This window comes from Salvelinus namaycush, chromosome 4 (assembly GCF_016432855.1).
Source record: "Salvelinus namaycush isolate Seneca chromosome 4, SaNama_1.0, whole genome shotgun sequence".
Taxonomy (NCBI): domain Eukaryota; kingdom Metazoa; phylum Chordata; class Actinopteri; order Salmoniformes; family Salmonidae; genus Salvelinus; species Salvelinus namaycush.
Window position 1 is genome coordinate 83,224,202 of NC_052310.1, and position 27,268 is coordinate 83,251,469.

At 45.8% G+C, this 27,268-nt stretch overlaps 1 protein-coding gene across 1 annotated transcript in view; it reads right to left on the reverse strand.

Moving 5' to 3' along the window:
- Window positions 1-2,204: 2,204 nt before the first annotated feature.
- The window catches only part of LOC120046031 (protein kinase C epsilon type-like), a 56,301-nt gene continuing 31,237 nt past the window's right edge, over window positions 2,205-27,268 (reverse strand). The window contains exons 3-6 of the mRNA XM_038990943.1: window positions 11,807-11,945; window positions 9,740-9,928; window positions 6,781-6,927; window positions 2,205-4,358 (exon numbers count right to left, since the gene is read on the reverse strand). Coding sequence (XP_038846871.1) covers window positions 4,209-4,358; window positions 6,781-6,927; window positions 9,740-9,928; window positions 11,807-11,945 — 625 coding nt within the window. The 3' untranslated portion in view covers window positions 2,205-4,208. The remainder of the gene's footprint in view (window positions 4,359-6,780; window positions 6,928-9,739; window positions 9,929-11,806; window positions 11,946-27,268) is intronic.

A 27,268-nucleotide genomic window follows, 5' to 3' on the forward strand; every position in this document is an offset into this window, starting at 1 on the left:
TGGCATGGAGCATTTTGGACCTCTAGGGACACCGTCCGTATGGGTCGGAGTAGGACGGGGGTCTGCCATCTTACAAAACAAAACACAAATGTCCTCTCTTTAACACTGTTCTCATGTTGGGGGTCATGTGATTCATTGACACAGGTGCAGGTGTGTCAAAGGTGTGGTTGCTTTGGGTGTATGAGCGGCCTTCATGCAGTGGTGTGTGTGTGTGGGGCAGGGGCATCAGTATTGCTTTGACAGTTGATTCCATGATACCGTCACCTATTAACGCTGTTACAACCACTGTTGCTACAGTTACTCCTGCTCCCCATACCATAAGTGCTACTACTAGTGGAGCTAGCACTGTTATACATGCTACTAATAATACTACAATAACTACTACTACTACAATAACAACTGCTACTGCTACTTCTACAGTATTCATACTATCACTACTACACTACCTCTTCAATTGCAAATAGTCCTACTGTTATGAATCCAACATTTGAAAGTTACTTTCAAGTTTCTACTCTAAAATGGAATGTACAACTTGCAATATCATAACAAACCAACATTGTTCTTTTTGTGTTCTACTGACAGAATATGACAGTAGATTTGACTTTACCTTGATTTGGTGTAGGCTTACAATAACACATACAGTATCTTGGCCAGAGAGTTATTTGGCTTGAATGCATTAAGAAGGTCGATGGTTTCTATAAGCTTCATGAATCCAATAGATTTACTACCTTTGGTAATATTAATGTTCTAAAGAGATATGCTATAGGAAATGTTGACCTCTTTTAAAGAGATATGCTATAGGAAATGTTTACTTTCTAAAGAGATTTGCTACAGGAAATGTTGACCTTTTTAAAAGAGATATGCTATAGGAAATGTTGACCTCTTTTAAAGAGATATGCTATAGGAAATGTTGACCTCTTTTAAAGAGATATGCTATAGGAAATGTTTACTTTCTAAAGAGATTTGCTACAGGAAATGTTGACCTTTTTAAAAGAGATATGCTATAGGAAATGTTGACCTCTTTTAAAGAGATATGCTATAGGAAATGTTTACTTTCTAAAGAGATTTGCTACAGGAAATGTTGACCTTTTTTAAAAAGATATGCTATAGGAAATGTTGACCTCTTTTAAAGAGATATGCTATAGGAAATGTTGACCTCTTTTAAAGAGATATGCTATAGGAAATGTTTACTTTCTAAAGAGATTTGCTACAGGAAATGTTGACCTTTTTTAAAGAGATATGCTATAGGAAATGTTTACTTTCTAAAGAGATATGCTACAGGAAATGTTGTCCTTTTTTAAAGAGATATGCTATAGAAAATGTTGACCTCTTTTAAAGAGAGATGCTATAGGAAATGTTTACTTTCTAAAGAGATTTGCTACAGGAAATGTTGACCTTTTTAAAAGAGATATGCTATAGGAAATGTTTACTTTCTAAAGAGATATGCTACAGGAAATGTTGTCCTTTTTTAAAGAGATATGCTATAGAAAATGTTGACTTTCTAAAGAGATATGCTACAGGAAATGTTGTCCTTTTTTAAAGAGATATGCTATAGGAAATGTTGACTTTTATAAGATATATGCTACAGGAAATGTTTACCTTGTCTAATATGCTACAGGAAATGTTGACCTTATTTAAAGAGATATGCTATAGGATATGTTGACCTTTTTAAAGAGATATGCTATAGGATATGTTGACCTTTTTAAAGAGATTTGCTACAGGAAATGTTGACCTTTTTTAAAGAGATATGCTATAGGAAATGTTGACCTCTTTTAAAGAGATATGCTATAGGAAATGTTTACTTTCTAAAGAGATTTGCTACAGGAAATGTTGACCTTTTTTAAAAAGATATGCTATAGGAAATGTTGACCTCTTTTAAAGAGATATGCTATAGGAAATGTTGACCTCTTTTAAAGAGATATGCTATAGGAAATGTTTACTTTCTTCAAAAGAGTTGAGAGAGGGCAAGGAGAGGGCAAGGAGAGGGCAAGGAGAGGGCAAGGAGAAGGCAAGGAGAGGGCAAGGAGAGGGCAAGGAGAGGGCAATGAGAATGCAAGGAGAAGGCAAGGAGAGGGCAAGGAGAAGGCAAGGAGAAGGCAAGGAGAAGGCAAGGAGAGGGCAAGGAGAGGGCAAGGAGAGGGCAAGGAGAGGGCAAGGAGAAGGCAAGGAGAGGGCAAGGAGAGGGCAAGGAGAGGGCAAGGAGAGGGCAAGGAGAGGGCAAGGAGAGGGCAAGGAGAGGGGTGGTGAGGTGGTTTGATGGAGCATTCTGAAGGAAGCACATAGACATGGCTATCAATGGGGTTAAAGACAGGCAAAGGAAAACAGCCATGCATACACTGTAAAAACCATACAGAACAACAGCAAAGAGTCAGTGGGAGGAAGAACAGCGAAGACACCTGGCAAGAAAGCAAAGGAAACCAAAAACAGACAGACAGACATAGAATATTGCACATGGACATTGTCACTTTTTCATATTCTAGTAATACACAATAACATCAAATGCATAACCATGCAATAGATGATACCTCTATTTCTCCAAGAAGTCCACAGGCTTCTATATACAAGGTGGTCTGTACAGAGGGAACGACACTGCCAACTGGTGATGCCTTCCCCCACATGATTGTGAGTCTTGTTGCATAGCAGGGAAATCCAGGATTTCAGACACTGAGCAACAAGACAATCCAGTAAAATCACGACAAATAAAACACAAAATGAAATAAAACACACAATGAAATAAAACAGACACAATGAAATGTTAAAGCTTCAAGAGGGCCCTTCTCATGAACCCACTGCCTATGTCGCACACGCACAAACAGACTCGCACAAACTAGCGTACGTGCAGTATACTTACTGACACACACACACAAAAACAAAAACAAACACAAAAAATACATTCAGTTGCATCCCCACCATCACTCATGCATACAAGCACATTCGTTCACATTGAAACCCATGACATTCATTTGGAACACATGAAGCTAGACTACCATAACACTGTGGGCATATCTACAATACGTAACTGATCTGCAGCTACACACAACAGGCATTTCATGTACATGGACTTGTTCTAATTCTGCCGTCATTCTGATCTTGAGGAAACTTTGAAACTTATTGACACTGTGAACCAATTGGTTTTAGCTTTTTTAAATACAATCATTGGTTCTATGGATTCGTTTTTTTGCATTTAAACATGGTAGAGGAGGACATTCTAGTACATCCAGTTTAAACATGGCAGAGGAGGAAGACATTCTAGTACATCCAGTTTAAACATGGCAGAGGAGGAGGACATTCTAGTACATCCAGTTTAAACATGGCAGAGGAGGAGGACATTCTAGTACAGCCAGTTTAAACATGGCAGAGGAGGAGGACATTCTAGTACACCCAGTTTAAACATGGCAGAGGAGGAGGACATTCTAGTACATCCAGTTTAAACATGGCAGAGGAGGAGGACATTCTAGTACATCCAGTTTAAACATGGCAGAGAAGGAGGACATTCTAGTACATTGAGAGACTTACAGGACAGCTTAAGAAATTACAGATTCATATAATAATATAATTATTTCAGTATCATATACTCACTAAGGAACTAGGATGGTTGACAAAACAGTTGAAAGTCTGACATATCGTAAGGAGACCATGTCGAACAAGACCCCTGCCCAAAGCACACATAACCCCTGACCTTTAAATCCTTATATACACAAAAAGTTGACACCGTCACACAAACATTCCCTGTACATTTCATAGTCCACTGGAAAGGGCCTTGTGACCATTTGGGGCTGGACTGTGAGGAGCTTTCATCACTGTTATCAGCCCGGGCCAGGGGGGCAAGGGCCAGGCTATATTCAGTGTCAGGGGGCTAATCCTAGGGCCACCCTCCACCACAAGGAGTTTGGTTTGATCCACCACTCTGATCTGGACCAGAAAACATGCACTGATGGACAGACACATACAGACAGATATACTGGTAGAGCGCTGTAGATGGTCTGGTTTAGGTTTTGAACTTGGTACTAATCTGAGGCCCTAATGGCCGGAGTTTTAAATGAGTGTGTGAAAGTAATAATTTACTCTGTGTGTATTTTATAATTCTGTATGTCTGCATGGGAGAAAATGCATTGGTTTGCATGTATGTATGTTTGTATGTGTGTTCGCAAATGTGTGTGTATGTCAAGTGGTCCTGCATGTATGTGTGTCTGGTGTGTGTGCAGGCCTTAGGACAGATTCTCCTCCCCTCCAAAGTAGGAGAAACCCTTGAACTCGTCTTGGTTGATCTGCTTAATAATGGCGTCTTCTACAGGGGTGAGGACAGGCTCCTCGCGGGTGAAGTCCTGGTCAAAGTTGTTCACGTCCCTTTTGGTTTTCTTTACAGGAGCAGGAAGGAAGGAAGGAAGGAAGGAAGGAAGGAAGGAAGGAAGGAAGGAAGGAAGGAAGGAAGGAAGGAAGGAAGGAAGGAAGGAAGGAAGGAAGGAAGGAAGGAAGGAAGGAAGGAAGGAAGGAAGGAAGGAAGGAAGGAAGGAAGGAAGGAAGGAAGGAAGGAAGGAAGGAAGGAAGGAAGGAAGGAAGGCGCATGAGAGTCAGATAGTACAAGGTGATGACTGCCAAATAATTAGACCTCCTTATTTGATAAAGTAATGATAAAACAAGGCTGATTAACATATAGATTTGGATGGAGTGATCACGTTGTGTGATTCGTTGAGGTGCTCATCGTCCCCTCTCTGTGTGAATGGAAACAGGATGTACCCTTCCCCTCACACTCCATTCGGTATTTCATAGTACCCCATACCCAGCAGGTCTCTAGCTATACAGTACATTTACATTTGAGTTATTCAGCAGACACTCTTATCCAGAGCGACTTACAGTTAGTGCATTCTTCAGATAGTTAGATGGGACAACCACATACACTACATGACCAAAAGTATGTGGACACCTGCTCGTCGAACATCTCATAACAAACTCATGGGCATTAATATGGAGTTGGTCCCCTCTTTGCTGCTACAACAGCCTCCACTCTTCTGAGAAGGCTTTCCACTAGATGTTGATACTTTGCTGCGGGGACTTGCTTCCATTCAGCCACAACAGCATGTTGGGCCACAACAGCGGGCACGGAGGTGGGCGATTAGGCCTGGCTCGCAGTCAGCATTCTAATTCATCCCAAAGGTGTTCGATGGGGTTGAGGTCAAGGTCAGTCAAGTTCTTCAACACTGATCTCAATAAACCATTTCTATATGGACCTTGCTTTGTGCACGGGGGAATTGTCATGCTGAAACAATAAAGAGCCTTCCCCAAACTATGGCCACAAAGTTGGAAGCACAGAACCGTCTAGAATGTCATTGTATGCTGTAACGTTAAGATTTCCCTTCACTGGAACTAAGGGGCCTAGCCCGAACCATGAAAAACAGCCCCAGACCATTATTCCTCCTCCCCCAAACATCACAGTTTGCACTATGCATTGGGAAAGTTAGTATTCTCCTGGCATCTGCTAAACCCAGATGTGTGATTCATCACTCCAGAAAACGTGTTTCCACTGCTGCAGAGTCCAATGGCGGCGAGCTTTACACAACTCCAGACGTCGCTTGGCATTGCGCATGCTGATCTTAGGCTTTGTGCGGCTGCTCGGCCATGGAAACCCATTTCATGAAGCTTCTGATGAACAGTTCTTGTGCTGACGTTGCGTCCAGAGGCAGTTTGGAACTTGGTACTGAGTGTTGCAACCAAGGACCGATGATTTTTCACCGCTACGTGCTTCAGCACTCGCCTGTCTTGTTCTGTGAGTTTGTGTGGCCTACCACTTCGCGGCTGAGCCGTTGTTGCTCCTAGACGTTTCCACTTCACAATAACAGCACTTACAGTTGACCAGAGCAGCGCTAGCAGGGCAGACATTTGACAAACTGACTTGCTGGAAAGGTGACATACTTTGACGGTGCCACATTGAAAGTCACTGAGCTCTCCAGTAAGGCAATTCTACTGCCAATGTTTGTCTATGGAGATTGCATGGCTGTGTTCTCGATTTTATAGACCTGTCAGCGACGGGTGTGACTGATATAGCTGAATCCACTAATTTGAAGAGGTGTCCACATACCTGTGTTATATAGTGTTTCTAAGTCATAGTAAGTACATTTTCCCTCAATAAAGTAGCTATCAGCAAAGTCCTAACCACGTAACAATGCCAGGGCCCAGGAGTTTTTCCTAACCACGTAACAATGCCAGGGCCCAGGAGGTTTTCCTAACCACGTAACAATGCCAGGGCCCAGGAGTTGTTCCTAACCACGTAACAATGCCAGAGCCCAGGAGTTGTTCCTAACCACGTAACAATACCAGGGCCCAGGAGTTTTTCCTAACCACGTAACAATGCCAGGGCCCAGGAGTTTTTCCTAACCACATAACAATGCCAGGGCCCAGGAGTTGTTCCTAACCACATAACCATACCAGAGCCCAGGAGTTGTTCCTGGTCATGTTCTATGAAGGTTAAATAAAACTATGTTCCAGAGTTCCCAACACACTATTAAGAATGAAGCTTTGGTGATATTTAGGATGTTGAAGGTTAGGGGTTAATAATGGTGAGGGTGGAACATTAGGGGCCCTAAAACCTACAGCATGATATGTTCCCTAAGACCTCAGACACACTCCGGGGTGAAGTGTACCCTAGGTGCAGATCTAGGATCAGTTTCCCCTTCCCCAATCCTAACCTTGACCATTCGTGTGGATAATGCTAAACTGAACCAAGATCAGCATCTACAGGCAACTTCACCCTACATTGTCTGGGCTATGTGTGGTGATACTCACAATGCGAGGTTTGAAGGGTGGTTTGACCCTCTTCTGCTCCAGCAGAACCCAGTCCATCTCCTTGAAGAAGGGATGAACCTTGATGGCCTCCTCCAAGCCCTGGGTGATCACACAGCCCAGACGCTTGTTTGGACTCTTCGTCATGAACTATAGGACAGGAAAACAGGACGATGAATAAAGGAGGAAGAAAATTAAATGTACTAAACTGACTTGACTTTTTCCCCTTGGCCCCCTTGGGAACATGAGGCCATGAAGTAAATGCAAGGAAGAGAGAAATGGAGGTGAAAGAGCAAGAGTGAGGGGTTGAGACAGTCAAGCGGTGCAGAGAGGTCTGCTCTGTGGTCATTGTTAAGATAATCCAGAGGTCAGATATGACCATTGGGACAACTGAGCTGGGTAATGTGACCATTAGGACTGCTGGGCTGGGTAATGTGACCATTAGGACTGCTGGGCTGGGTAATGTGACCATTAGGACCACTGGGCTGGGAAATGTGACCATTAGGACCACTGAGCTGGGTAATGTGACCATTAGGATAGCTGGAATGTGCAATGTGACCATTAGGACCACTGAGCTGGGTAATGTGACCATTAGGACCACTGAGCTGGGTAATGTGACCAGTAGGACCACTGGGCTGGGTAATATGACCAGTAGGACCACTGAGCTGGGAAATGTGACCATTAGGACCACTGAGCTGGGTAATGTGACCATTAGGATAGCTGGAATGTGCAATGTGACCATTAGGACCACTGAACTGGGTAATGTGACCATTAGGACCACTGAGCTGGGTAATGTGACCAGTAGAACCGCTGGGCTGGGTAATGTGACCAGTAGAACCGCTGGGCTGGGTAATGTGACCATTAGGACCACTGAGCTGGGTAATGTGACCATTAGGACAACTGAGCTGGGTATTGTTACCATTAGGACCACTGAGCTGGGTAATGTGACCATTAGGACCACTGATCTAGGTAATGTGACCAGTAGAACCACTGGGCTGGGTAATGTGACCAGTAGGACCGCTGGGCTGGGTAATGTGACCAGTAGAACCGCTGGGCTGGGTAATGTGACCATTAGGACCACCGAGCTGGGTAATCAGACCAGTAGGACTGCTGGGCTGGGTAATGCGAACATTAGGACAGCTGGGCTGGGTAATGTGACCATTAGGACCGCTGGGCTGGGTATTGTGACCAGTAGGACCGCTGGGCTGGGTAATGTGACCAGTAGGACCGCTGGGCTGGGTAATGTGACCCTTAGGACCATTGGGCTGGGTAATGTGCCCATTAGGACTGCTGGGCTGGGTAATGCGAACATTAGGACCACTGAGCTGGGTAATGTGACCAGTAGGACTGCTGGGCTGGGTTATGCGAACATTAGGACCATTGGGGTGAGTAATGTGACCAGTAGGACCGCTGGGCTGGGTAATGTGACCAGTAGGACCGCTGGGCTGGGTAATGTGCCCATTAGGACTGCTGGGCTGGGTTATGCGAACATTAGGACCATTGGGGTGAGTAATGTGACCAGTAGGACCGCTGGGCTGGGTAATGTGACCAGTAGGACCGCTGGGCTGGGTAATGTGCCCATTAGGACTGCTGGGCTGGGTTATGCGAACATTAGGACCATTGGGGTGAGTAATGTGACCAGTAGGACCGCTGGGCTGGGTAATGTGACCCCCCCCCCCCCCCCCCCCCGCCGCACTCCCCGCTCCCCCCGCTGTCCTCTCTGAAAGCTAGGCGGCCAATCCCGCCTCCCCAAGTGTGCGATTACACAATCCCTGAAGGCACCAGAGAAGCCAAACATGCTCTTCTTTTCCCACATGAAGTGTAATGTCTCAAAGGCCTCGCACCTCTCTCTCCCCAGCCCACACAGCACAGCCACTGTGGTTCTCTGAACTCAGACTGAAATAACTCCTCACAGCCTTACTCAGCCTTTCTCCCTACTCTGCTAATCACTGAACACCACTGCACTACCTCACCAGAGACCGACAGATTGAGAGAGAGAACGGGAGGAGGAGGAGGAGGAAGAGGAGGAAAAGGAGGACAAGGAGGAGGATGAGCAGGAGTAGGATGAAAAGGAGGAGAAGGAAAAGGAGGAGGATTGGGAGGAAGAGGAGGAGGATGACAAGGACTAGGAGGATGACAAGGAGTAGGAGGAGGAAGAGGAGGAGGAGGAGGAGGAGGAGGAGGAAGAGGATCAGGAGGAGGAGGCTTAGGAGGAGGTGGAGGAGGAAGAGGAGGGGTAGAAGGATGACAAGGAGGAGGCGGAGGAAGATGAGGAAGAGGAGGATTAGGAGTAGGAGGAAGCGGAGATGAAGTAGGAGGGGGATTAGGAAGAAGAGGAGGAGGAGTATGAGGAGGAAGATGAGGAGGAGGAGGAAGAGGAGGAGGAAGAGAAGGAGGAGTAGAAGGAGAATTAGGAGGAAGAAGAAGAGGAGAAGAATGACAAGGAGGAGGAGGGGGATGAGGAGGATGACAAGGAGTAGGAGGAGGAAGAGGAGGAGGAGGATGAAAAGGAGGAGGAGGAAGAGTAGGAGGAGGATTAGGAAGAAGAGGAGGAGGAGTAGGAGGAAGAGGATGAGGAGGAAGAGAATGAGGAGGAGGAAGAGAAAGAGGAGTAGGAGGAGGATTAGGAGGAAGAAGAAGAGAAGGAGGATGAGGAGGATGACAAGGAGTAGGATGAGGAAGAGGAGGAGGAGGAGGAAAAGGAGGCGGAGGAGGATGACAAGGAGGAGGAGGAGGAGGAAAAGGAGGAGGAGGAGAAGTATGACAAGGAGGAGGAGGAGGAGAAGGATGACAAGGAGGTGTAGGAGACAATAAGGTGTCAGAACAGATGAAGCAGAGAAATGAGAAGATGAGATATGAAGAAAATAGAAAGAGGTGGAGAAGGGGAAAAAGAGGAGAGTAAAGAGGGATAGTTAGAGATACAGGCAGATTAGAACAGGTAGGTATACTGTAGGTCACTGACCGCTTTGAGGATGGAGACGGCCTCCTTGCTTAGCCACACTGGGTAGAGGACATCATCGTGGAGAATGGACTCAAACAGGTCATCCTCATTGTCGGCCTCAAAGGGGGGCTGGCCAGCCATCATCTCGTACATAAGCACCCCCAGAGCCCACCAGTCCACAGAGGGGCCATATTCCAGCTCCTGTAGGATCTAAAACACATAGGGGGACAGGAAACAATGTAACACCATCTCATACACAAGCTTCTGTAGGATCTAAAACATACATGGGGACAGGAAACACTGTAACACCATCTAAAACACAATATACTGTAGGATCTAAAGCACACAGGGGGACAGGAAACACTGTAACACCATCTATACTACGGCAGGATCAATATGGTAGTAAAGGGGAACATAATATTATTAGGGATGATATAGTGAGAGAATGAGTGGAAGAAATTAGTACATGAGTTTAATTGATGGATTATGTGAGTGAGTGAGTGAGTGATAGCTAGTGAGTGTATTTTTTTTTAAAGACAAATGTTATGTTTATTTTTCAATTTAAAACATGGCTGGATGAAAGAGTGAGGGAGAGGGCAGTGTAGAGGGTAAAGAACGAGTACAGTACATGATAATAATACAATACTGCCAGACTGTCTCAGATTAAAGGGTGGGTGAGTACTGCCAGACTGTCCCAGATGAATGGGTGGTTGAGTACTGTCAGACTGTCTCAGATTAATGGGTGGTTGAGTACTGTCAGACTGTCTGAGATTAATGGGTGGTTGAGTCCTGTCAGACTGTCCCAGATGAATGGGTGGTTGAGTACTTTCAGGCTGTCCCAGATGAATGTGTAGTTGAGGAGTGTAAAACTGTCCCAGATGAATGGGTGGTTGAGTACTGTCAGACTGTCCCAGATTAATGGGTGGTTGAGTACTGTCAGACTGTCCCAGATTAATGGGTGGTTGAGTACTGTCAGAATGTCCCAGCTTAATGGGTGGTTGAGTACTGTCAGACTGTCCCAGATTAATGTGTAGTTGAGTAGTGTAAAACTGTCCCAGATTAATGGGTGGTTGAGTACTGTCAGACTGTCCCAGATGAATGGGTGGTTGAGTACTGTCAGACTGTCCCAGATGAATGGGTGGTTGAGTACAGTCAGACTGTCCCAGATGAATGGGTGGTTGAGTAATGTAGGACTGTCCCAGATGAATGGGTGGTTAGGTACTGTCAGACTGTCCCAGATGAATGGGTGGTTGAGTAATGTAGGACTGTCCCAGAATAATGGGTGTTTGAGTACTGTCAGGCTGTCCCAAATTAATGTGTAGTTGAGTACTGTAAAACTATCCCAGATTAATGGGTGGTTGAGTACTGTCAGACTGTCCCAGATTAATGGGTGGTTTAGTACTGTCAGACTGTCCCAGAATAATGGGTGTTTGAGTGCAGTCAGACTGTCCCAGATAAATGTATGGTTGAGTACTGTAAAACTATCCCAGATTAATGGGTGGTTGAGTACTGTCAGACTGTCCCAGATTAATAGGTGGTTTAGTACTGTCAGACTGTCCCAGAATAATGGGTGTTTGAGTGCAGTCAGACTGTCCCAGATAAATGTATGGTTGAGTACTGTCAGACTGTCCCAGAATAATGGGTGTTTGAGTACTGTCAGGCTGTCCCAGATTAATGTGTAGTTGAGTACTGTAAAACTATCCCAGATTAATGGGTGTTTGAGTGCAGTCAGACTGTCCCAGATAAATGTATGGTTGAGTACTGTCAGACTGTCCCAGAATAATGGGTGGTTTAGTACTGTCAGACTGTCCCAGATGAATGGGTGGTTGAGTAATGTAGGACTGTCCCAGATGAATGGGTGGTTAGGTACTGTCAGACTGTCCCAGATGAATGGGTGGTTGAGTACTGTCAGACTGTCCCAGATGAATGGGTGGTTGAGTACTCTCAGAATGTCCCAGCTGAATGGGTGGTTGAGTACTGTCAGACTGTCCCAGATTAATGGATGGTTGAGTACTCTCAGACTGTACCAGATTAATGGGTGGTTGAGTAATGTCAGACTGTTCCAGATAAATGTGGGTAGAGGGTTACCTCTGGAGCGATGTAGTCTGGGGTTCCACAGAAGGTGGTGGTGGTGACTCCATTGAGGATCCCCTCCTTACACATGCCAAAGTCAGCCAGTTTACAGTGGCCCTGTGCATCCAGCAGAATGTTATCCAGTTTCAGATCTCTGGAGAGACAGAGACAAGGAGACAACATGAGGGCTTAGGGGTAAGAGGGAAGCAGTTACAGAGGTCAGAGGTCAGAGGGAGAGGAGAGAGAAAGATCATGAGGAGAGACAGAAAGAGAGAGAAGATAGAGAGAGGAGGGAGAGAGAGACAGAAAGAGAGAGGAGATAGAGAAGGAGTGAGAGAGACAGAAAGAGGAGATAGAGAGAGAAGGAGTGAGAGAGACAGAAAGAGAGAGGAGATAGAGAGAGGAGGGAGAGAGAGACAGAAAGAGAGAGGAGATAGAGAAGGAGTGAGAGAGACAGAAAGAGAGAGGAGATAGAGAGAGGAGGGAGAGAGAGACAGAAAGAGAGAGGACATAGAGAGAGAAGGAGTGAGAGAGACAGAAAGGAGATAGAGAGAGAAGGAGGGAGAGAGAGATCTACATAAAGAATGTGGTTGACATGACAAACTATACTAGAAGAGAGACAGAGAGAGGAAGCACAGTAGAATGATCCCACATTTCGTTAAGACCAATTCAAGCATAGAAATGGACACATTTACAGTGATGTATATAAAGCATCTATCAATATGAATATAATATTGATCAATTCAATATAATATGAGTCTCACAGTACAGGTAAGATAAGTAATCACTGTGACATCAATATATTGGGTAAAGAGTAAGAGAAAATCTATGGAAAAGATCATGGAAACTCTCAGTGCTTTTACTCAGTGAACAGGCACAATGGCAAAGGACTTTCCCAGTATGGAGGCCAAGAACACTGTGAGGAGCTATCAGAACTACGGAGGCTACTGTTGACATATACACACACACACACACACACACACACACACACACACACACACACACACACACACACACACACACACACACACACACACACACACACACACACACACACACACACACACACACACACACACGCAGGCACGCAGGCACGCAGGCACGCAGGCAGGCACGCACGCACGCACGCGCACACACACACACACAGATAGATAGATAGGGGTGATAGGGGGTGCAAAGTTGAAGAGCTGTTCCACACACACACAATCGTGTGTCTCTTCATCGCTCCTTTATCACGGGGAGCGAGCGAGGGATGGAGGGTGCTGTTGGACATGGTGGGAGGGGAGGAACAGAAGGGAAGATAAGAGGTCTCTGATGAAAGATGCCAGGGAGAAGCATGAAACCAGTCGGGTCAGGGTTTGATGGTTGATTGCTGAAAATATGTCAACATCTTTTCACAGATGCCATTCAGCCCAAGGTGTTTTCACGAAAACAGCCTCCCGACAAGGGAGGGGGGAGTATTTGTGTGTGCACGCCTGTGCGTGCGAATTTGGCTGTTATACAACTGTTCTGTTTTAGAGGCCTACAGAAGGCACATCCACAATCTCCAATTTCCCATGGGAGTGACATGTGGTAGGTTTAGTTGGGTTCCTTCATTCCTATAAAACGTTGATTTTGTACAGGTAATATCGCTTCAGACTTTCCTGCCAAGGTGCTATGTATGAACATGGCATCTCAACTATGGCCTGATGTTATAACATCTGGTATCTACTGCACATTGCAAGAATTTCAAAAAGTGTTTGGTACTAAGCATGCAAAGAATACGTGCATGAACTCCCTCCATAGGGGTGAACAGGTGGATAATCCTCTCTCTCTTTGTCTCTCTCTCTTTCTCTCTCTCTCTTTCTCTTCTTCTCTCTCTCTATTCCTCTCTTTCTCTATTCCTCTCTTTCTCTCTCCTCACTAGATGAGACTAAACTATGTTGTAAAATACTTTAAAAAAATGATGTTTCTGCAAGATACTGTACTGTACTCTGCACCCACTGATTCCTAATGTCTAGTGGACATGGTGTTCAATTGACATTTTAGTACAAAGGCATGTATAGCTTTAAGGTCAAGCTAACCATTCAAACTATTTCAATGTATTTTAGTTGGGGTTCATTTATCTGCGGCGAGAAACATGTATACGACCCAATAACCCAGCAAGTTTAAAATGAGCTATTTGATGTAGTCTGCACAATTGATGATGACGATGATTTGATTGCACAGCACTGTGCATCAGTGGCCTCTCCATGTGTAGCAGCAGGTGCTCAAGAGCGCTAATGGAATGATATTTTAAGAAGTGTATTGAGTATACCCTGTGACGGTTATACTAAGATAACCTAGGTGCCAATGTTGCTGCTTTAACTGGATTTGTTGTTGTCGTTGTTGAATAATATAATATATAATATGCCATGTTGCAGACTCTTTTATCTAAAGCGACTTACAGTAGTTTGTTTATACATTTTCAGATGGGTGGCCTTAGTGTTAATCAAACCCACAATCCTGACGTTGCAAGTGCCATGCTCTACCAACTGAGTGAAACTGGCTTAATGTTTTGCACGTAGAAGCAGTCATGCTACCATGTTGATAGTTTTATCAAAGTTCTGGCCCTTGAATCTCTCTTTAATTCCTTGCACAACCCATTTTTCCCTAGAGGGAAGGCCTTTGAGATGGAGTATGGTAGTAGGCGCCAGGTTTCTGTCAAGAACTGCAATGCTGCTGGGTTTTTCCCACTCAACAGTTTCCTGTGTGTATCAAGAATGGTCCACCACCTAAAAGACATCCGGCCAACTTGACACAACTGTGGGAAGCATTGGAGTCAACATGGGCCAGCATCCCTGTGGAATGCTTTCGACACCTTGTAGAGTCCATGCACAGATTAATTGAGACTGTTCTGAGGGCAAACGCGGTGGTGTAACTCAATATTAGGAAGGTGTTCTTTACGTTTTGTACACTCAGTGTATAATTTAATGTAAAAAAAAAATTGGGTAAAATGTTTTCAATGTAAACTTAAATGACTAAAATCAGATATTATTAAGTATCAGGAAAATAAAATAATGGAGCAAAGTTATTCTTTGAGACCTAACAAACATTAAAAACTAGACAGTCCCCCCCGCTAACTTTGCCACCGCTGCTTACAAAAATGATAGGGGAAACACTGTAATGATGAATTAAAACATGAATGAGACAAATTAAGTAGAATAAAAGCTGACATTAAAACTACAACAAGAAACTTGGGTTCAAGAACGCTTCAAACAAACAAACTCCAACTAAGATTATTGCAAAACAGATAAAAACTGATATTAAGAGAGGAAGACAGAATTTTATCATAGTTGTATACCACAGGTGGCTGGTGGCACTTTAATTGTGTTTGGCACCCATCCATTCACTCCATTCCAGCAATTATTGTGTGCTGTCCTCCCTTCAACAGCCTCCTGTATATATGATAAATAAACATGAGTTACTATCACCACTGTCAGGACCTTTCCTCAGGATGTGGGCAACATTGAAAATATGTTATATCACACACACACGCTCGCATACATCGAAAAAAGGTTGTATCACCCACACACGCGCACACACACATACAGCAATCAGGCTCAATTGAGAGCATTTCCTGTGTTTCGCGTTAATCTTGTGGAGTGATTTTTCCATTACGTACTCAGCAACCCTAAGTGCTCTGACAGCTAACGTCCCTCCCTCTGCTTCAAATGAGCTCCCCATTTAAAAGACACAAACACACATGCATATGCAAACACACATGCACATACGCACGCACACACACACACACACACACACACACACACACACACACACACACACACACACACACACACACACACACACACACACACACACACACACACACACACACACACACACACACACACACACACACACACACACACACACACACACACACACACACTATAATGATCTATTAGGAACCATGTACCAGCCCATGATCAATAGTGAGTAAGTACATTTTCAAGAAGTTCTAAAATGGCGCCGGAGGGAATGGCCGGAGGGAATGGCAGCCATTTTACAGGCTCCTGACTGGTATTTTGTGTATTTTTAGAAAAGAGCTTCTAGACGTCAGAACAGCTATCACTAACCTCGATTTGGACGATCACTTCTTCTTCAATGAGCCGAAGGTGACAGACAAATTGATTATCCCGGACCAGGCCCTAATGCCCAACAGTCGAAGAAGGAGAAGACGGCGCTATAGAGGCCGGTGTGCGGGCACCCTGATGAGCCATGGCGTCTCTCTGTTCTATTGACGAATGTACAATCGCTAGAGTCTAACTGGACAAGCTCCATTCGTATATATCCTACAGTATCAACAGAACATTAAAAACTGTAATACTCTATGCTTCTCAGAGTCATGGCTGATTAAAGACATGGATAATACACTGTACATCTGCATCGGCAGGACAGAAGGGCAGAGTCCGGTAAAATTGTGGGTGGGGGGGGGGGGGGGGGGGTTCTGCTCGCCTGAGTTACAATACCTATTGATGAGCTGTAGAACATACTATTTACCAAGAGTGTTATCATCTGTATTTTCCGTAGCTGTCTATTTACTATCACAAATCAATGTTGGCACTTAGACTGCACTCAACGCGCTGTGTAGGGCCATAAGCACACAAGAAAATACTCATCCAGAGGTGGTGCTCCTACTGGCCAGTGATTTTAATGCAGCAAAAATGAAATCTGTTTTATCTCATTTCCACAAGCATGTCACCAGTGCAAATAGAGGGATAACAACTCTAGATCACCTCTACTCCACACACAGAAGCATACAAAGCACTCTCCCGCCCTCCATTTGGAAAATCTGACCATAACTCTATCCTCCTGATTCCTGCTTACAAGCAAAAACTCAAAAAGGAAGTATCAATGACCCACTCAATTTGGAAGCAATCCGATGAAGTGGACGCTAAGCCACAGGACTGTTCCGGGATTCATTCGATGGCATTGAGGATTTACCACATCAATCACCGGCTTCATTAATAAGTGCATCGATGACGTTGTCCCCACAGTGACCATACGTACATATCCCAACCAGAAGCCATGGATTACTGGAAACATCTGTACAGAGCTAAAGGGTAGAGCTGCTACTTTTAAGGAGCAAGACACTAATCCGGAAGCTTATAAGAAATCCGTCTACGCCCTCCGGCAAACCATCAAACAGGCAAAGCATCAATACAGGACTAAGATCGAATCCTACTACACCGGCTCTGATGCTCGTCGGAGAGCTGCCCAGCTACCCAGCTCAGCCGAGAGCTGCCCAGTGACGCGAGATTACCAAATGAGCTAAATGCCTTCTATGCTCGCTTCGAGGCAAGCGACACTGAACCATGCATAAGAGCACCAGTTGTTATGAAGGACTGTGTGATCAAACTCTCCGTAGCCGATATGAGTAAGACCTTTAAACAGGTTTAAACAATTATTTAATTTTTATTTCACCTTTATTTAACCAGGTAGGTCAGTTGAGAACAAGTTCTCATTTACAACTGCGACCTGACCAAGATAAAGCAAAGCAGTGCGACAAAAACAATAACAGAGTCTGGAGTGAACGAAGAGCTATATCTGTTCTTAGTTCAAAATTTTTTGAATGGGGTTTGCTTATATAAGATGGTGAGGAAAGCACTTTTAAAGAATAACCAGGCATCCTCTACTGACGGGATGAGGTCAATATCCTTCCAGGATACCCAGGCCAGGTTGATTAGAAAGGCCTGCTCGCTGAAGTGTTTTAGGGAGCGTTTGACAGTGATGATAGGTGTTCGTTTGACCGCGGACCCATTACGGGCATTGATCGCTGAGATCCTGGTTGAAGACAGCAGAGGTGTATTTAGAGGGCAGGCTGGTTAGGATGATATCTATGAGGGTGCCCGTGTTTACGTATTTAGGGTTGTACCAGGTAGGTTCATTGATAATTTGTGTGAGATTGAGGGCATCTAGCTTAGATTGTAGGACGGCCGGGGTGTTAATCATATCCCAGTTTAAGTCACCTAACAGTACGAACTCTGATGATAAATGGGGGGCAATCAATTCACATATGGTGTCCAGGGCACAGCTGGGGGCTGAGGTGGGTCTATAACAAGCGGCAACAGTGAGGGACTTATTTCTGGAAAGGTGGATTTTTGAAAGTAGAAGCTCAAACCGTTTGGGCACAGACCTGGATAGCATGAGAGAATTCTGCCGACTATCTCTGCATTAGATTGCAACTTCGCCCCCTTTGGCAGTTCTATCTTGGCGGAAAATGTTGTAGTTGGGGATGGAAATGTCAGAAATTTTGGTGGCCTTCCTAAGCCAGGATTCAGACACGGCTAGGACATCAGAGTTGGCGTAGTGTGCTAAAGCAGTGAATAAAACAAACTTAGGGAGTATGCTTCTAATGTTAACATGCATGAAACCAAGGCTTTTACGGTTACAGAAGTCAACAAATGAGAGCGCCTGGGGAATAGGTGTGGTACTGGGGTATCCATGGCCTGGGTTAACCTCTACATCACCAGAGGAACAGAGGAGGAGTTTGATAATGGTACAGCTAAAGGCTATAAAACTGGTCGTCTAATGCGTTGGGAACAGAGAATAAAAGGAGCAGATTTCTAGGCGTGGTAGAAAAGACTCAGCGCATAATGTACAGACAAGGGTATGGTAGGATGTGAGTATCTACAGTGGCTTACAGCCTCCCTCCCCTCCCTACCCCTCTTTTCCTCTCCCTACCCTTCCTCTCCTCTCCTCTCCTCTCCTCTCCTCTCCTCTCCTCTCCTCTCCTCTCCTCTCCTCTCCTCTCCTCTCCTCTCCTCTCCTCTCCCCATCTACAGTGGCTTACAGCCTCCCTCCCCTCCCTATCCCTCTCCGCTCTTCCTCTCCCTACCCCTCCTCTCCTCTCTTCACCTACAGTAGCTTACAGCCTCCTTCCCCTCCCCTCTCCTCTCTTCCCCTCCCTACACTTCCCATCTTCTCCTCTCCTCTCCTCACTCCTCTCCTCTCCTCTCCCTATCTAAAGTGGCATACATGCCTCTACCAGTTAACTGCAAGCCAGTCCAGACTTGTCCCACAACACTAACAGATCAAACTGCTACTGTCTCTAACAAAACCTAGCCACTGTTTTATTTTCTCTCTCAGAGGTGGGGGTGGGGGTGAGGTCGGGGGGGGGGGGGGGTCATGTACTGACTCCACAGAGTGTTCCAGAAAGGGTTGTCTGTATTCTTGGTTGGTGTGTTCAACAGGTCACAGAGAGGCTGAGTCAACTCAGGTGAAGTATGTGACGCTACGTTAAACACGTTAGACCTCACATGCAAACATGCGTGCATCACATCCTGGTTCTCACTGATTTCATTGATTTGCCAAGTCCAAACAAAGCGAAATCCACTGACAGAATACAATAGCCTTACCTGGAAATCAGAAAGCTATTTCAACATCGTCAAGGGCTCACAAGAACTACTCTATGGAAGTAACAGACTAAGGGCCCACTTCCAGAGCTCTACAGCGAATGAACAACTAAATTACTGCCATTTACTTTGTGCATCGCTGAGTCGACCTTTAAAGCTACAACATGCTCCCTGTGATTATTAATAAACCCTAAAATAAAGAGTCATTCAGACCATACGTCTAATTTAAAAGGCCCTAAGGAGGCTCGCTATGGCTACATGCACTGCTAAAATCATGCAGCCAGAACGCTTTGATTAGGAACAAGCTAGTCTGAGCCGCTTTCCTGTCCCGAACGCAAGCTCACTGTTCAGCCCAGTCTAACACAGAGAGAGAGACAGAGAGAGGGGGAGGGAGAGAGAGAGAATGAGAACAAGAGAGTGAGTGAGAGAAAGGAAGAGAGAGAGAGAGAGCGGTGGAGAAAGATTGTGTGAAAGGAAGAGAGAAAGAGAGAGAGAGTGTGTGTGAGAGAGAGAGAGAGAGAGAGAGAGAGAGAGAGAGAGAGAGAGAGAGAGAAAGATAGAGAGAGAGAGAGAGAGAGAGAGAGGGGGGGGGGGGAGAGAGAGAGAGAGAGAGAGAGAGAGAGGGAGGGAGAGAGAGAGAGAGAGAGAGAGAGAGAGAGAGAGAGAGGGGGGGGGGGGGGGGGGAGAGAGGGGGAGAAATGGAGAGAGAAATATTACCTACAGTACATAGCCAGAGATTCATTCCATTCTATTAACCATTATTCTTTTGATTTAACCCAACACAATTCCCACTGTTTGATCACTTCCTGCTTCCTAGCCTGCTTCCTACTTAGCAGACTGCCTGTAGGTGACACAACCATATTCATCTACCCGGTAAACAAGGGGTCAAAGTAGCTTTGAGTGTACAGTATCAGCTACCTCATGAAGCCAATACTAAATAATACCTACCCGCACTGCACATTCAGTGTATGGAGACTGATTTATAGCATTGTTTGTCGGTTGGCCTGATGTTATGCAGGTGACTCACTCTAAGAGGACACTAAATCATAACTCCTGGAGCTGCAGACTAAACAGAAGACTGTATCTCTTATTGTCTGAATCAGAGAGGGACACTGACCAATACCTAGCTCAAAAAACATTTGTGAATGAGAGTATGGAACATTAAATATTTATTTTAGAGGGAGTGAGTTAGTGGGTGAGTGAGTGAAAAAAAACAGAAAGGCTTGCATACTGAATACGCTCCCAATTGACCAGCTTTAGTAACAACGATTCAATCCAACATGGCTCCTCGTGAGTGATCACATGCTTGTTTGGTACACACTCCATCACAGACACAGTGTGTCACAGCTAGTTCCTTACTGGACCAAGGTCCCGAGACACAGTACATGCCTGTGCAGTACAGGCTAGCTAAGATTCTAAAAGAACATCAGATTGACCCAGGAAGTGTTGACCTTATTTCCATCGGAGCCTAGCTGTTTCCTTTAGCTCTCAGAGTGACTAAGTTCAGGAAGAGAGGTGTGGACCAAGCATTCATTCACCAAATGGGACTTTCCTGTTAGGTCAGGTTGGTTGAGGAAAACAGAGAGAAAATGGACTGGGTGGGTTTCAGACTCCCAACTCCAACCACAGGTTGGTCCTCAGGTCAAGAGGTGCACTTAGAAGACTGCGAAGATGGCAGAGAAATTCCAGAAAACCATGTACTGTAGGAGGTGGATTTTTTAAAGCTGGGCCTACTCAACGTGTTGCAGACTGATAGCTACCAGAAAGGGGGAGAGATCTACTTTCCGTGGGGACAACATAGTTGTGTAGCCCAGAGGGAGTCAGGATTTGTGTGTGGTAAACAACAGTGAGATGAGAGAATAAACGGAGCGGCAGAAACAGAATAAATCAACCCTAGCTGTAAACAACCTGGCATAAACACAGTCTGCAGGGCCTCGTTACTGGGCAGAACAACACACAACACAACACAACCTGGCATAAACACAGCCTGCAGGGCCTCGTTACTGGGCAGAACAACACACAACACAACACAACCTGGCATAAACACAGCCTGCAGGGCCTCGTTACTGGGCAGAACAACACACAACACAACACAACCTGGCATAAACACAGCCTGCAGGGCCTCGTTACTGGGCAGAACAACACACAACACAACACAACCTGGCATAAACACAGCCTGCAGGGCCTCGTTACTGGGCAGAACAACACACAACACAACACAACCTGGCATAAACACAGCCTGCAGGGCCTCGTTACTGGGCAGAACAACACACAACACAACACAACCTGGCATAAACACAGCCTGCAGGGCCTCGTTACTGGGCAGAACAACACACAACACAACACAACCTGGCATAAACACAGCCTGCAGGGCCCCGTTACTGGGCAGAACAACACACAACACAACACAACCTGGCATAAACACAGCCTGCAGGGCCTCGTTACTGGGCAGAACAACACACAACACAACACAACCTGGCATAAACACAGCCTGCAGGGCCCCGTTACTGGGCAGAACAACACACAACACAACACAACCTGGCATAAACACAGCCTGCAGGGCCCCGTTACTGGGCAGAACAACACACAACACAACACAACCTGGCATAAACACAGCCTGCAGGGCCTCGTTACTGGGCAGAACAACACACAACACAACACAACCTGGCATAAACACAGCCTGCAGGGCCCCGTTACTGGGTAGAACAACACACAACACAACACAACCTGGCATAAACACAGCCTGCAGGGCCCCGTTACTGGGCAGAACAACACACAACACAACACAACCTGGCATAAACACAGCCTGCAGGGCCTCGTTACTGGGCAGAACAACACACAACACAACACAACCTGGCATAAACACAGCCTGCAGGGCCCCGTTACTGGGCAGAACAACACACAACACAACACAACCTGGCATAAACACAGCCTGCAGGGCCCCGTTACTGGGCAGAACAACACACAACACAACACAACCTGGCATAAACACAGCCTGCAGGGCCCCGTTACTGGGCAGAACAACACACAACACAACACAACCTGGCATAAACACAGCCTGCAGGGCCTCGTTACTGGGCAGAACAACACACAACACAACACAACCTGGCATAAACACAGCCTGCAGGGCCTCGTTACTGGGCAGAACAACACACAACACAACACAACACAACCTGGCATAAACACAGCCTGCAGGGCCCCGTTACTGGGCAGAACAACACACAACACAACACAACCTGGCATAAACACAGCCTGCAGGGCCCCGTTACTGGGCAGAACAACACACAACACAACACAACCTGGCATAAACACAGCCTGCAGGGCCCCGTTACTGGGCAGAACAACACACAACACAACACAACCTGGCATAAACACAGCCTGCAGGGCCTCGTTACTGGGCAGAACAACACACAACACAACACAACCTGGCATAAACACAGCCTGCAGGGCCCCGTTACTGGGCAGAACAACACACAACACAACACAACCTGGCATAAACACAGCCTGCAGGGCCCCATTACTGGGCAGAACAACACACAACACAACACAACCTGGCATAAACACAGCCTGCAGGGCCTCGTTACTGGGCAGAACAACACACAACACAACACAACCTGGCATAAACACAGCCTGCAGGGCCTCGTTACTGGGCAGAACAACACAACACAACCTGGCATAAACACAGCCTGCAGGGCCTCGTTACTGGGCAGAACAACACACAACACAACACAACCTGGCATAAACACAGCCTGCAGGGCCCCGTTACTGGGCAGAACAACACACAACACAACACAACACAACCTGGCATAAACACAGCCTGCAGGGCCCCGTTACTGGGCAGAACAACACACAACACAACACAACCTGGCATAAACACAGCCTGCAGGGCCTCGTTACTGGGCAGAACAACACACAACTCAACACAACACAACCTGGCATAAACACAGCCTGCAGGGCCCCGTTACTGGGCAGAACAACACACAACACAACACAACCTGGCATAAACACAGCCTGCAGGGCCTCGTTACTGGGCAGAACAACACACAACACAACACAACCTGGCATAAACACAGCCTGCAGGGCCTCGTTACTGGGCAGAACAACACACAACACAACACAACCTGGCATAAACACAGCCTGCAGGGCCCCGTTACTGGGCAGAACAACACACAACACAACACAACCTGGCATAAACACAGCCTGCAGGGCCCCGTTACTGGGCAGAACAACACACAACACAACACAACCTGGCATAAACACAGCCTGCAGGGCCCCGTTACTGGGCAGAACAACACACAACACAACACAACCTGGCATAAACACAGCCTGCAGGGCCTCGTTACTGGGCAGAACAACACACAACACAACACAACCTGGCATAAACACAGCCTGCAGGGCCTCGTTACTGGGCAGAACAACACACAACACAACACAACCTGGCATAAACACAGCCTGCAGGGCCCCATTACTGGGCAGAACAACACACAACACAACACAACCTGGCATAAACACAGCCTGCAGGGCCTCGTTACTGGGCAGAACAACACAACACAACCTGGCATAAACACAGCCTGCAGGGCCTCGTTACTGGGCAGAACAACACAACACAACCTGGCATAAACACAGCCTGCAGGGCCCCGTTACTGGGCAGAACAACACACAACACAACACAACCTGGCATAAACACAGCCTGCAGGGCCCCATTACTGGGCAGAACAACACACAACACAACACAACCTGGCATAAACACAGCCTGCAGGGCCTCGTTACTGGGCAGAACAACACACAACACAACACAACACAACACAACACAACCTGGCATAAACACAGCCTGCAGGGCCCCGTTACTGGGCAGAACAACACACAACACAACACAACCTGGCATAAACACAGCCTGCAGGGCCCCGTTACTGGGCAGAACAACACACAACACAACACAACCTGGCATAAACACAGCCTGCAGGGCCCCGTTACTGGGCAGAACAACACACAACACAACACAACCTGGCATAAACACAGCCTGCAGGGCCCCGTTACTGGGCAGAACAACACACAACATAACACAACCTGGCATAAACACAGCCTGCAGGGCCTCGTTACTGGGCAGAACAACACACAACACAACACAACCTGGCATAAACACAGCCTGCAGGGCCTCGTTACTGGGCAGAACAACACACAACACAACACAACCTGGCATAAACACAGCCTGCAGGGCCTCGTTACTGGGCAGAACAACACACAACACAACACAACCTGGCATAAACACAGCCTGCAGGGCCCCGTTACTGGGCAGAACAACACACAACACAACACAACCTGGCATAAGCACAGCCTGCAGGGCCCCATTACTGGGCAGAACAACACAACACACACCTGTAACAACTTCGACCCAGTTCAGTTCGCTTTGGACTCCCTAAGACCTAGGTCAGAATGTATCAAGCATCTCAGAGGAGTGCTGATTTAGGATCAGTTTTGCCTGATACTCTGAGATGTTTGGTACATATGGTCCCTGATCCCAAAGTTAGCGTGACACCGAAATCTGGACTGTACATCAAATAGTGTTTTATTATGAAAAACACATACAATTGGATTGAATGATTTGGTACAATGATGTTATGATTTGCCACGGAAACGCATTCTGACAGTTTGTCTGTTTTGCTATTGGCTGACAATGATTCTGTGACTGGCAGTGGTAGAAAAGAGTTTGTTTGGCCTCCCGGGTGGCGCAGAGGTCTAAGACACTGCACCGCAGAGCTAGCTGTGCCACCAGAGACTCTGGGTTCGAGCCCAGGCTCTGTCGCAGCCGGCCGCGACCGGGAGGCCCATGGGGCGATGCACAATTGGCCCAGTGTCGTCCGGGTTAGGGAGGGTTTGGCCGGTAGTGATATCCTTGTCTCATCGCGCACTAGCAACTCCTGTGGCGGGGCGGGCGCAGTACACGCTGACCGGGTCGCTAGGTGTACAGTGTTTCCTCCGACACATTGGTGCGGCTGGCTTCCGGGTTGGAGGCGCGCTGTGTTAAGAAGCTGTGCGGCTTGGTTGGGTTGTGTTTCGGAGGACGCATGGCTCTCGACCTTCGCCTCTCCCGAGTCCGTACGGGAGTTGCAGCGATGAGACAAGACAGTAACTACTAACAATTGGATACCACGAAATTGGGGAGAAAAAGGGCATAAAAAAAAAAGAATTAAAAAAAAGAAAAAGAAAAGAGTTAGTTTTGGGAGGGAGGTTGACTGACAGACCTTGGGTTAGGGACAGACTGCGCTGCTGTACCTGGACATCAGTCCATATCAGAATAGTCATCATTGAACAATGACTATACTGTAACAGTGACGCCATTAAGTTTAAGTTGAGTTTCACTGGGTTGATTATGTGATATAATAGAATTGATATGTTGAAATAACGGGATAGCTTTATGATATAGTGTCTGTTATTATTAGCCTGGCCCCAGATCAGTCTGTCCTGCTTGGATAGCTTTATGATATAGTGTCTGTTATTATTAGCCTGGCCCCAGATCAGTCTGTTCTGCTTGGATAGCTTTATGATATAGTGTCTGTTATTATTAGTCTGGCTCCAGATCAGTCTGTTCTGCTCGGATAGCTTTATGATATAGTGTCTGTTATTATTAGTCTGGCCCCAGATCAGTCTGTTCTGCTTGGATAGCTTTATGATATAGTGTCTGTTATTATTAGCCTGGCCCCAGATCAGTCTGTCCTGCTTGGATAGCTTTATGATATAGTGTCTGTTATTATTAGTCTGGCTCCAGATCAGTCTGTTCTGCTTGGATAGCTTTATGATATAGTGTCTGTTATTATTAGCCTGGCCCCAGATCAGTCTGTCCTGCTTGGATAGCTTTATGATATACTGAGGGTTAGGGCCTTAGAGTCAGGTTAGGTTTATCTGTATACTGAAAACAATGGTCGTTGGTGCTACTGCTAACATACATTCTAGTGTGTGTGTGTGTGTGTGTGTGTGTGTGTGTGTGTGTGTGTGTGTGTGTGTGTGTGTGTGTGTGTGTGTGTGTGTGTGTGTGTGTGTGTGTGTGTGTGTGTGTGTGTGTGTGTGTGTGTTTATTTGTGTGCATGTGTATTTTTGTATATTTCTGTGTACGTGTTTAACAAAGTTAAGAAAGTATCATAAAATCACTCCACAGCTAGCTTGAAATGTCACGGATAGAACTATCCAATTGTTAACTTTTGGGTGGCTCAACCTGTTGGAACGTTGTCAAGGAGGGCGGTGTGTTAGCAAAGTATCGATTTATTGCCTACCTCCTCATGCCTTTTGCACACATTGTATATAGATTCTCTTTTTTTCTACCATGTTATTGACTTGTTTATTGTTTACTCCATGTGTAACTCTGTGTTGTTGTCTGTTCACACTGCTATGCTTTATCTTGGCCAGGTCGCAGTTGCAAATGAGAACTTGTTCTCAACTAGCCTACCTGGTTAAATAAAGGTGAAAAAAAATAAAAAATAAATAAATAAATAAATAAAAAAGTAGAGGAGGTCCCAAGTTCCAGCCATGTAAATCAAATCAAATCAAATTTTATTTGTCACATACACATGGTTAGCAGATGTTAATGCGAGTGTAGCGAAATGCTTGTGCTTCTAGTTCCGACAATGCAGTAATAACCAACAAGTAATCTAACCTAACAATTCCACAACTACTACCTTATACACACAAGTGTAAAGGGATAAAGAATATGTACATAAAGATATATGAATGAGTGATGGTACAGAACGGCATAGGCAAGATGCAGTAGATGGTATAGAGTACAGTATATACATATGAGATGAGTAATGTAGGGTATGTAAACATAAAGTGGCATAGTTTAAAGTGGCTAGTGATACATGTATTACATAAAGATGGCAAGATGCAGTAGATGATATAGAGTACAGTATATACATATACATATGAGATGAGTAATGTAGGGTATGTAAACATTATATTAAGTGGCATTGTTTAAAGTGGCTAGTGGTACATTTTTACATAATTTCCATCAATTCCCATTATTAAAGTGGCTGGAGTTGAGTCAGTATGTTGGCAGCGGCGACTAAATGTTAGTGGTGGCTGTTTAACAGTCTGATGGCCTTGAGATAGA